Source organism: Loxodonta africana, chromosome 27, assembly GCF_030014295.1.
Source record: "Loxodonta africana isolate mLoxAfr1 chromosome 27, mLoxAfr1.hap2, whole genome shotgun sequence".
In the NCBI taxonomy this organism is placed as follows: domain Eukaryota; kingdom Metazoa; phylum Chordata; class Mammalia; order Proboscidea; family Elephantidae; genus Loxodonta; species Loxodonta africana.
This window is the reverse complement of record NC_087368.1, coordinates 13,085,841-13,098,216: the sequence shown is the minus strand read 5'-3', so window position 1 is coordinate 13,098,216 and position 12,376 is coordinate 13,085,841. Positions and strand designations below refer to the sequence as shown.

Here is a 12,376-nt window from a genome sequence, read left to right as displayed (position 1 = left end):
ATAAAGAGAATAAAATCTGCATAGCAAGTATAAAACCAAAAAGCCAAACCCACTGCCACCAAGTCGATTTTGACTCATAGCAACCCTATAGGACAGAGTAGAACTGCCCCATAGAGTTTCCAAGGAGCACCTGGTGAATTTGAACTCCCGACCTTTTGGTTAGCAGCCATAACGCTTAACCACTACGCCACCAGGGTTTCCAAAGGTAGTTAAGTGTTAATGGCAGAGTCTTAGTGGTAGGCAGGCATACATACAGGAATTCACTGTAAAATTCTTTCATCATTGCTGTATGTTTGAAAGAATTTATAATAAATTGTTGACAGAAAAATGGACCTAAAGTACAAAACAAATCTGTGTGAATTCCAAAATAATCAACTATTATTTCAATTTCAGTATTTATTCCTAATACAAATTCCAGTCAGAAAATCACTCTACTGTCAAATGTCAAATATCTGGATGGGATAAGAGTTTATAGCTTATTGGGTGTAAAGTGTGTGGGATGAAGAACATTCTAAATTAGAAACTTGCAGGTGACCCAAGAAAGATTACTGCTAAACTGCCTCAAGCTATGATTGAGGATTTTCAAAATGTCTTCCTTGTACTCTTGGAACAACTTAACTATTATCACTAATCTGGACACAAGTCTGAACTGGGGTTGGATGGGCCCTGCTTCAGTCTGCCATCCTCCTAGATAGTCTGATTTCAGAGTTCCAAGAAAGTCCTATGAGAGCAACACAACTCAAGGATTCCTGAGGAAGAAAAACATGGCACAGACTTCAAACCATACTAACTATACTTACTATATACTTTAAAAAGTACTGTGGAAAGTTTTCAAATCACATGTTTTCTTTTATATTACACCTTAGTTTAGGTATAATCAGATGAATAGACTAATACAACAGCTTTCAGACTAAGTACTCTGAGTTATTTTGAAGAAGTTTGGCCAACTCCCCAAGTATGTTTGTTACAACGCCCTTCTATGTGAGGTGTGCATCATGGGTGTAGGTGGGTTGGGGTAGTAGTAGATGGCAGAGGTAGAAGGTAATCACAGTAGAAAGGCTGGAAATGTGTATGAGGTCAGATAACTTACTCATTTCCCACAAGTCTCCATATGTTTTCTTTATCCACCTCTTTTTAATTGTGTTTTAGGTAAGTTTACAGAGTAAATTAGTGTTCTCATTCAACAAATTGTACACAGAGTGTTCCACTACACTGGTTGCGATCCCCACACTATGTCAGCAATCTCCTCATTTCTACCCTTGGTTTCCCATTTCCTTTCGTCTGGTTTTCCTGCTCCTTCCTGCCTTCTCATCTTTACTTTTGGGCAAATGTTGCCCTTTTGGTTTTGTATTAAGTGTCTGTCGTATGGAGCACATTCTTTTCAGGTGTTGTTTATTTTATAGGTCTGTCGATTTTTTAGCTGGAAGGTGGTTTTTGGGAATTGCTGCAGTTCCGTGTCAGAGGGGCATCTTAGGCCATAGTCCTGGGGGTTCCTCCAGCCTTTATCAGGTAAGTAAGTCTGGTCTTTTATTTATGAATTTGATTTTTTTGTTCAACATTTTCCTCCCACTCTGTTCGGAACCCTCTATTGTGATCCCAGTCAGAGGGGTCTGTAGTGGTAGCCAGGTACCATCATCTAGCTCTTCCGGTCTCAGGGCTGTGTAGGCTGTGGTGCATGTCGTCCGTTAATCCTTTGGACTAATTGCTCCCTTGAGTCTTTGGTTTTCTTCGCTCTCCTTTAGTCCAGAAGGGAAGAGATTACTAGTTTTATCTTTGATGGCTACACCCAAACTTTAAGACCCTAGATGCTACTCACCAAAGTAGGATGTAGAATATTGTTTTTATGCACTATGCTATGCCACTTGACACAGATGTCCCCTGAGTCTGGTCCTTAGCCTTTAAGCCTAGTATTTCCATCCTGGGAGGTATCTGGTTGTGCATAATTCATCAACCTCTTTTAAGACTCCATTTCCACCAAGTTTTAAAGGAAGTATGCAGTTATTTCTAAGCCTTAATAAAGCATTTTATAGTAGTCATCTCTAAGCCTTAATAAAATTTTTAAAGTAAATCTAGCTTTTCAGACAATCAACATGCTATAAAAAGCCTTAATTTTATGGAAGCGACACTAATCATACCAACTTTAACAGTTATAGTTCTTGAACTTGATAGCATAAAAATATCTGTGGCATAAAACACTAGTTCCAGAAAAGGAAAACTGTCAGGATTCCTCTGATGGCAATGACAAATTTAATCTACATTAGAAAAGAGGCCCAAAGTTTACCTATAATAGAAGAGATCCCAATTTGCTTCTATTTTTATTCTTTGTCTTCTCTTTCGAAGAACTACTGGCTTTTGAGTTACATTCTAGAAAAGAAAAAAACTTCATAGTGCTCAATCTGAGGCTACCAAATAAGCTGTCAGATCATCACCTTACAAGTGACGAAAAACATTTCATTCATTAAATTTTGGCGAAACAAAATTAACGAAACAAGAAAAACTTAGAAGATATGAATACATGACATAATGCTGTATTACAATATAATAATTTGCCAGCGTGTATTTCTATAAAGTGCTGCTGAAATATTTCCCATGTAAAGTCCTGTTTCAACACCAAATTTTACAGAGTGCTCACTAACAAAATTTATAACAGTCAAAAACAGTGACTTATTCAAACATTTACATGCAGTTAATACAAAAGTCACGGAAAAATAATAAATGCAAAAAGTTACAGGTTATTAAACTGATACCAAAGCCAAGAGAAGGAAGCACAAATTGCAATAGCTAATGGAGAAGAAGTAAGTATCTACATTCAGACACATGTGAAGTAAATTCTAATTTATTAGACAAAGATCATCAAAGACAACTCCACATGCCAGGCAGCTTAACACATTTCACACATGTAGCAAGGACTTAAACTCACCAAATTGTTTCTGTCCTGAATTTAATTGTAAAAAGGAAAAAATGAAAAAATTTTTTTTAAGAAAATAAAAATAAGAAAGCAAGCCTAAATCTGCTAAGCTGTATGATATAAATTCTACACAGATGCCATCAATATAAATCACCTTTATTTTAAGGCAGAAAAAGGCCCACCTGCTTCTCTAAGCTTAAGGCTCAACCTTTTGGGTAGTCATGAACACCTCTGAGAACTGGAAGAAAGCTACAGCCTCATCCACAGAAAACGGCACACACGTAAGGTTAACGACTGCGGGAGAAGATTTCAGAGATTCCCTGGAGCTTGTACCTGGACCTGAGGTTAGGAATCTGTAGACATTTCAGACATAAAAATTCTAAATCCTCAATATGGTAGAAGCAAAAAGTAAAAAGTGGTATAGATTAAAAAATGAAAGTCGGTAACTTCATTTAAAAAAACCAAAACCAAATCCATTGCAATCGAGTCAATTCCGACTCATAGCGACCCTTATAAGACAGAAGAGAACTACCCCATAGGGATTCCAAGGGGCAGCTGGTGGATTCAAACTGCCGACCTTTTCGTTAGCAGCCAAGCTCTTAACCACTGTGCCACCAGGGCGCCAACTTCATTAAAAAAGTGGCAGATTATATAAAATCAATCTAGAAGACAAAATAGATGACCAAGAAAGAATAAAGGTATACTGGGTAGCAAATTTTAAAAAGCAAATACATTTAAAACATAAAAACCTATTCATTATACAAGAAAAATGCTTCCTACGAGTTTTAATTCTGTGCACTGTCACTAAAATTAATGCAAAGTTGACTTGAATAAAATATATAAACAATTCAGAAATTTGATTTTAGTGAAAAATCTTTCCTTAAAACTTCTGGATAAGAAGTACTTTCTTCAAACCCACCTCCCTCCTCCCTAGGACAAAAGGTCGGCAGTCTAAAGAAATGAAAATGTAAGAGCTATGTAAAAAAAGAACAATTAGGAAAAGAGAGAGTGGAAGGAAGGAGCAGGCTGTCTCATTACGGGGAGAGCAATTCGGAGTATAGAGCAAGGGGTATATAAATTTTTGTATGAGAGACTGACTTGATTTGCAAACTTTCACTTAAAGCACAATTAAAAAAAAAAGAACAATCAGGTACCCATAAACTGAGCTGACTCATTTAGGGATTTGGACTAAGAGCAATAACTAGCTAAACAAACTTCTCAACTGGAAATAATAAAAATAAGAACTCAACACGGAACATGAGCTACAAATGGAATTGACCTCACAAACGTTCTGGTTCTGTAAGCAACGCAGCTCATTTAAGACTGGATGGTTAATTTTTACAACGGTTAGTTTTTAGGCTTTAGCTAAAGCACAAGATAATTTCACATTTTGATGTTAGTGTTTCTATGAACAAAAATAGTCACAAAGATAATTCACTGCTTCCTAAAGATATTAATGGCAAAAAGAGTACCCAAGTAGAAATGACAATCAGTTCATACTACCAAAATAATTTCTTGATCAGCAAATCTATTTGGTATCATCATTTGGTCAAATCTTTAAATAACATTCCATGTAGTAAATGACAGGAAGAGACCAAAAACACGTTATTGGTATTAAAAATACACTATTTTCCCTCTGAATTGATGTCTTTAAATAAGAGATACTATCTATATTTCCAGCTAAAATAGCTTTGTGTTAAACCTTATGCTAGATAAACGTTACATATGAAATCTGATGCCAGATTGAAACAACTATTATTTCAGAACTGTTACTTTAACTACTCGAAGAGCTTGCAATTTTTAGTTACCGTAAAAATCACGCTTATCATAGCTGTAGATTTTCAACTGTTCAAATACTACAGCAATATTATTATGACCAAACATGTATACAGTGCTCTTATCACCATCTTGCTTTTACATCAAAGCAACCCTACAATGTACAGAAAGGACGTATTGTTATTCTGATTTCACAAAAGGGGAAAGTAAGGTTCTGAAAACCTGTAACGTGCCACATACATTAATAAGTGATGGAACTGGGCTCTGGTGTAGGTTAACCAATTCAACATTCAGAATTCTTCTTCCTATCCTAGTTAGTTACTTGAAACCTTGCCTAATGATTCTTTATATCGCATATATCACTCATACAAATTAGAATTAATCCTTTATTCTCAACTTCTAAAGAACAGAAGATTGGCCCCAATTTCAGACAGACATGCAAGACTATTAATATTTGTTGTTTGGTTGTAACCAATTTCTAATGTTTAGATATTCTGGAAATTCATAACGAAACCATTTGTTTCCGAAAGTTATCTGGATTATTTTCCTTGAATATGGAAACAGCTACCTTACCAAAAAAAAAAAAAAAGGTTAATGGGAAAGAGTCTAAGTGTTATTGATAAAAACTATGAGATCAAGACAGCTTTTCCAGGATTCCTTAGCTCATTCTTAACCACACCGCAATCGATCTTAAATAGAAGAATGTGCACAGCTCAATTAGATTCTGTAGTAAATACTACATGTTGAAGAATGAGACAAAAACTGTTTTAGATCTGATCTAGATCTGAGGAGCTAATACTGAAAAATTTAAGTACATATACCAAAACCAAACCCACTGCCGTTGAGTCGATTTCAACTCATAGCGACTCTATACCAAAAAAAAAAAAAAACCAAACCCAGTGCCGTCGAGTCGATTCCAACTCATAGCAACCCTAAAGGACAGAGTAGAACTGCCCCATAGAGTTTCCAAGGAGTGCCTGGCAGATTTGAACTTAACCACTATGCCACCAGGGTTTCATATAGGGAAGCTTAATTTAAAAATGCAAATCTTTTTTCCAAAACTTTTGTCTGGCTAGTTCTGAATAGAAAAGCTAAACAAGAAGTGCAATTTTATTTTTATAGCTATAAACAGAAGTCCAGAAAAGGAAGAAAGAAAATAGATACCTATGAATAATAAAATATAGAAACTGGGAGTTACGGAAGAAAATAGTTGAATTTTATATTCAATTTCATTATTAATACCTAACTAAAATTCTGATCATTATTTATGGAATTATGAATTAAGGAAAATGTATGTAAACACACGAATCAGAACTAGCTGATGTTTCTTTTAAAGGTGCAGATGCCCGATCAGAACGACGTGTCTGAATGTCAGGAACTAAAGAAGACTCAGACCACACAGAAGAGCTAGAAGCTTGGAGAGTTTTCTTTTTACCTCTTTTTGAGCAATGCCCATTCTGTCTCTCCAGTGCATCAATACAAGATCCACTTTTTCTTTGGCAAATTTTTCAACTTCTTTAGCAGCCTTTCCAGCTAATCTTTGCCATTCGGGAACTTTATTGAACTTTCCGTATTGATCCTGTAACAATAATGTCGAAACCTGTTACGGTCTTGTTTGCAAAAAAAAAAAAAAACAAACCCAAGTAAAGCTGAGTTACACTGTCTATTTTACTTGATAAAATGAATACTGGATGTCAGGGGTCAGAGAAGAAACAAAGTGAACATTTCTACAATAAATTTGTTCCGTGTGTGCAAACCCTTAACTTTTCTACTTAGATTTTAAGGTGATTGTTTTACGAAGGGTGGTAAGATGCAGGCAGGAGAGATGGATGCAGAGAAAGGAGTGGGGGTAAAGACAAGAAGGGTTTACTTACATGGAAGATGTTGTATCATTTATCATGAAAGATGTTTATATAGTTTTCTATGGGACAGCCACATCCTGATAATTAATATATATCTTTAGAGAAAAAAGTTCTACCTAAGATAACTTTTTTCATTGTTTTTTTTACCAACACTTATCAATCATGTATTATGTGCAAAACATCAATTACACACTGTAATTAAAAAAAAAACAACTCCCTGAATGTGACAAAAAGTTGAGTTAAAGAAAGAAAACATACACTAAGAGTAGTACTACTACTGGTAAAATTAGAATGTAGTGATTGATAGTTACACAATTCTATAAATATATTAAATTTACTGAATTGGACACTTAAAACAGGTGCATTTTATGGAATGCAAATTTTACCTTAGTAAGGCCATTAATAATAATAACAAGAGTACTACTATTCAATGAAGTGAATTCTTGACTTAAAATTTTTCGTGTGTTTCCAAGGAGAGTATATTACAGTGCCCTCCCATGCTGAGAAGACATGTAAGTCAATCATATTTACCATTGCTATTTTCACATTATCTCTCACATGCATCCGATCAGCGTCCTTCTCAGGGACTGGATCTGAGCTGTCCAAGTAGGCCAGCAAGCCTGGTGGCTAAAAACAACAAACAAAACAAAACACAAACTCTGTTTTCAAAACAACTGCACAAAAGAAAAGTCAGTCTTGAAAACTTAGATAGATTAATATTATGATTTAACTATCAAGGGCAGCATTTCTTACACAGCAATTTCTACCATAACTACCTTTTAAATTAAAAACAAAAAAAAAAAACTTTCTTATTGTGCAAGAATACACAAATCTTTCCACTTTCTCAACCAACTTACCAAAATGCGTTTCAACAGGTTTGAAGCAGTTGCATTATCAGCTGTCCAGAGTCCCACTAAATGTCTACTTAACTGTCTGAAAAAAGCAGACGTTGAGAAAGGTTTGCTGCTTTATCTCAGCTAGAACAGAAAGGAATTTTTAAGAACAAAATAACATATAATCATAAGAAATATGGCTACAGTAAAAAAAAAAAGTCATTCTGATGTTAAAGATAAACATTAAAATCAATATTTTAATTCTGAGAGATATCTGAGATAGTAATTCAAATGTTACTAACATTTTGAACCTTTCTCCAAATTAAAACACATCCCTGATAAGTTCACTAATTCTCAATGGACCTGAACAAGAAAAAGCAGTTTCTTCATTTAAAGAAAGGAAAAACAAAAAAAGATTAAACTTGCTGATATAATTAGTTACACCAAGCCCTGACACAGTGGGCACAGCACTCTGGTATTCTCTGGAATTCTGAACGTGAGCAACAGTCACCAACTATGCTATAATATAACTTTTTTGGACAGAAAATATTTTCAGTTTTGGAGCTTGGACAAAGACCGAAAGCACTTAGAGGAAATTATTCTACTCATCCCTTTTAAAAGCTAAAAGCATATTTTGGTTCAAAGTGAAAATCTAAGCTCAGTGCCAAATCTACAGGTTAGCCTTTTATTGATCTTAATTCCCATGACGACATCTGTCTCCTCCTGAACGAGGACCCTATTTTATTCAATGTTGACTCTTTCAGGCTTTGGTAGGGATTTGGGTACCATTTGCTATGAGAATGGGCATAAAAGCTACAAGGGAAATGAGCAAGTAACCACCTATGGCCATATGTATTTAAATATAAATATATGCTGCATTCCCAGAAGTAAAAAATTTTAAGAGCGAAAATCAAACTGTACTTTGTCAACAGAAAATGAACACTACTACAACTGTTCCTTCTTGTGCCTATTTTGAAGCTGATAGGTCAAAGTAATTACATGTGTAATGTCCATCTCTGACGTTTGGTAGGTACCATATCAGTGACTCCTAATAAAGCTTTAATTAAGGATAAAAAAAAAAGCGTTGTATAACAGCAATTTGTAAAAGATAAAGCAATGTAAATGAAAAGTGATATTTCCATTATAAGTGGGCAGTTTTTCAATACAGTGACTGACCACAGGAAAGAACGCAACTAATCAACTATAATAAAGGGAAACAGCAGGCAAATGTCTAATACGGGAATTTAATGGAATGCAACATCAAATAGTCTATTTTAATGTAAGATGGTATCTGGCATTGCTAATAAGGCAATACCAAGGAAATATCTTCCTTGTATATCTTTCTGTCCTCATAGGCAAGACAGAAGATTTACTTTTGTAGCCTGACATTTACAAGTGATATATGCGGATGCTTTCTTCTAACAGCAGAAAACTGGCAAGGCAGCACACCACAGCATAACAATTGCTGGACACAGGTGATAAAGAAAGGAAATTTACAGTACCACAACAAAGTAAACATGGGAGTCAACAATTTATGCTACTATTTACACAGTCAACGTATTATTGTGATGTACCAAAAAGAGTAAGATTAAAAATATTTGATACACTTATTTTTTTACTAATATATGATTCATAATATACTATGTTAAGTGTTTCTGAAAGGATCCCATACCAGGAAGCATAAAGAAAGGGTTAAAGGGGCTGAAATTCATGTAGCCTGGAGTAAATGAAGAGATTTCTGTGCTTCCTCATATCTGAATGATTATTATAAGGAAGCAGATGATTTGCCAAAGAGTAAATGACTTGCATAAGAGATTTACAGACTCATGCTAGCCTGGTTAGATGTTAAGGGGGTAGTTGTTTTTTGTTTGTTCTGTTTGTTTTTAATTAGAGTACCTTACTGCCCAAACACATTTGAAAACTGACCAAGGGAGGTTTTCGCATGGGGTCATCTGCATGCAAAATGACCACATGGAAACACGAGGAGAAAAGGCCTGAGCATGTCATTCTAGTTCCATAAGCTTCTAGATACTCTTCCATGTTCAAGTCCCATGACTGTGGGTTCAGAGCCTGATAACAGGCGAGTGGGAAAAAAAGCAAACACAATTGTCCTTTCCAAAGCTATCCAGAGGCAGGGACAAAGAGCATTTGGGCACAATCCTTCTACAGCGAAAGGAAAAGGAGAGCTAGGTGAATCCAAATAAAATGAACATTTGTGTAATCCAAATACTTTAGTTTGTTTAACACCTAACAGCAAGTTAATTTGTAGCAAATTAAATTTAACCTACCTATTTGTAAGCATCCTTTGATCTGAGCTTATTGTAAACATCGCAGTATGCAGGTGTCGAGGTAAGGCACCTTCGCTGAGGGCAAGGTCCTGCATTTTTGTAGCAATTTCTTTGTCACCTTCCTTTGGAAAAAGCGTAAGATGATCCCTAAAGCGGCAATCTACAGCAAACCATCCCAACTTTTAAAAACCCATTTTACCTTCTAAATAAAATAATTATGCAGTGTACAATATAATAAAAACTAAAGATGCAACTTCCAATTACCCAAAAATAACATAGGTGAGATGTAGTGCAAGTCATTTTTAAGATACTATTTGCCTTTGGAATGAGATTTAAAAGCTTTCAGTACATTTACCTTATGAATTACACTTTGCTCAATTTATTAATAAAATTAGGTTCATTCCCTGCATATATATCAGTCAACAAAGGGAAAAGCCGACTCAGGGGAATCAGCAATTCCTACAAAAGGCCTCTGCAAACCTGGCTTGCTTTTGTTATTAACAATATATTCATTTTCATAGTGAATACAATCTTTCACTTTTTTAAAGAATGGCATAACGTACGGATAATTCCTTTTCCTCTGATTTTATTTGATTTATAAGCACTCACTTTGGCAACAGAGTAAGGCAGATAAAAAAAAAAAACCACTGCTAATCAAGGTAATCATAAAATGATGAATTAAGTAAGGAATGTGATATTTAAGGCAGTCTATCAAAAAGCAAAAAGTCTCACAAAATTAGGAAAAAAAAGTACAAGTACGTAGTACAACTATACCAAATGAGTACACAGTCTGTATATACTTTGGAAGAGAACACAAGCTAAGGGGAAACCCATCAAAATACTAATAGTGGTTATCTCTGGATGGTAGAAATATAGGTGACTTATTTTTATTTGCTCCTTATATTTTTCTGTACATTCTAATTTTTCTTCAAAAATCACATATTGCTTTTATAATCAGGAAAAAAATTAAGATACTTGCCAGGGTTTCTGTGTAAATAAAATCTTCCTCACACAGGTATCAGTTCTAGTCACTGGTTATGACACTCTGACATGTGTTGCTTTTTACCTGAAGCCAAACGTCAGCATTTTGGTCATACCTGGCACTCAACAGATATTTTTAAATGAACGGCAAAACACTGGTGGATCAAGGTCAGGAGTACATCTTTGTTTGACCTCTTGATCCTATCTGTCCTTGGCTAAGCAAGCTCTGTATGGGAAAGGTGTGGTTCTTACTTTAGAAGCTCAAATTGAACATGAAACTCATTAGCTGGAGGGGGAGAACTAGGCTTTAATTGTACATACACACTAGAAATGCAAATAAATTTGATGTTCTAACAAGTTCAAAGGCTGTATATCACTTTTTTTTTATACCTACTTAAAAGCATACTAAGTCTATGCTTATATTTAACTACCTGTTACATTTATGAGCTAAAACAGCAGAGCTTTTTGGTAAATGAGTCAAGCACTCTTACATTTTATCAAATTACTACGACAACAAACAAATACAGGAATTCAAAAGTCATTGTGGACTGATGTCATTGCAAACACCACAATATGCAAGTTGACATTCAGTCACCATCTTACCTTTAAAAAAAAAAAAAGGAGAGAAGGCTGAAGCAATATCCGTGTCCAACAATAATCATCCTGATCTCTAGGGCTTAACTACTTAATTTATGTGAAGTGAAACCTGGGAGAGCCAGAACTCAACAGGCCTGCCTTGTTTTTCTGGGTCTCGCAAGTTATCTGCCTTTGACCAACTATCATTTTACCACTCTTCTATTGCTTGTTTAGTGGAAAATATTTGAGTTTTCCTTCTCTAACAGGTCTCCGCGTTAAACAGGTTCCTGCCTTCCCAGTGTCACTGTACTTTACATGAGGAACTAATCCCTGGTTGTCATTCTTCTTTGATACTGCCTTGCTATGAACTACCTCCTTTCACGTATCTCTATGTAACCTCAGTACCTAAAGATTTCAAGACTGTTACCACTGTCCCCTGAAAAACAACAAGAGAGATAGAATGCTAACTTTTAATTCTTTAAAAAAAAAAAACTAACAAAAAAATGCAGGAACAGGAAGAGATTCATTTGCTGTACAACCTGCTCACTTAAGAACTTCCGACTCTTATTCTTCTTAAAGGCTGTTTCTGCAAGTAATTTAAAACTAACTTCTGAATAAAGATTTGAAATTACTTTTCTCACCCATGCTTCCCATAAAAAGACAAAGGCAGTTTTGCCAGCTTCAATTAAAACAGCTAATTGGTACTGACATAAGTTTAAAATTTCAAAACTGTTCTCTCACCTCTATTATTGCCTTCATAACCAATCCAGCTCCCTTTATAATTGCCATGGAAGGATGCTTTGAAATGGAAAAGAACAGAAAAAAATAGCACTGAATAAAAACATTTTATTCTAACACATTCGACTGCTGCTCTTAAGGAAGATATGAAATTTTATGCAAACTGTAATTAGTAAAAGATACATCTCAAAGTCAGAATAAAGTCTAGCTAAATATTTTAGGTATTCTTAAAATACAGCCTGAGACTTAAAACAAAGAGTACACATTAGTAGGAACCAGCTAGCACTTATTTGAATATATACTTATGTGAATGATACAAATCACACACTAATGATACTAAAACTAAATATAAAAGAAAATGTACACACTGTACATTTATGCACATATGTATACATAAAACATACCATGGTATTA

General features: G+C 35.0%; 1 protein-coding gene across 3 annotated transcripts in view; it reads right to left on the bottom strand.

The window, feature by feature from the left end:
- The window catches only part of DNAJC13 (DnaJ heat shock protein family (Hsp40) member C13), a 131,357-nt gene that overhangs the window by 71,904 nt on the left and 47,077 nt on the right, over positions 1–12,376 (bottom strand). For all 3 annotated transcript variants that reach the window (XM_064277333.1, XM_064277334.1, XM_064277335.1), the window contains 6 exons: positions 11,966–12,022; positions 9,668–9,789; positions 7,404–7,479; positions 7,078–7,173; positions 6,120–6,263; positions 2,282–2,364 (listed from right to left, as the gene is read on the bottom strand). In XM_064277333.1, coding sequence (XP_064133403.1) covers positions 2,282–2,364; positions 6,120–6,263; positions 7,078–7,173; positions 7,404–7,479; positions 9,668–9,789; positions 11,966–12,022 — 578 coding nt within the window. The remainder of the gene's footprint in view (positions 1–2,281; positions 2,365–6,119; positions 6,264–7,077; positions 7,174–7,403; positions 7,480–9,667; positions 9,790–11,965; positions 12,023–12,376) is intronic.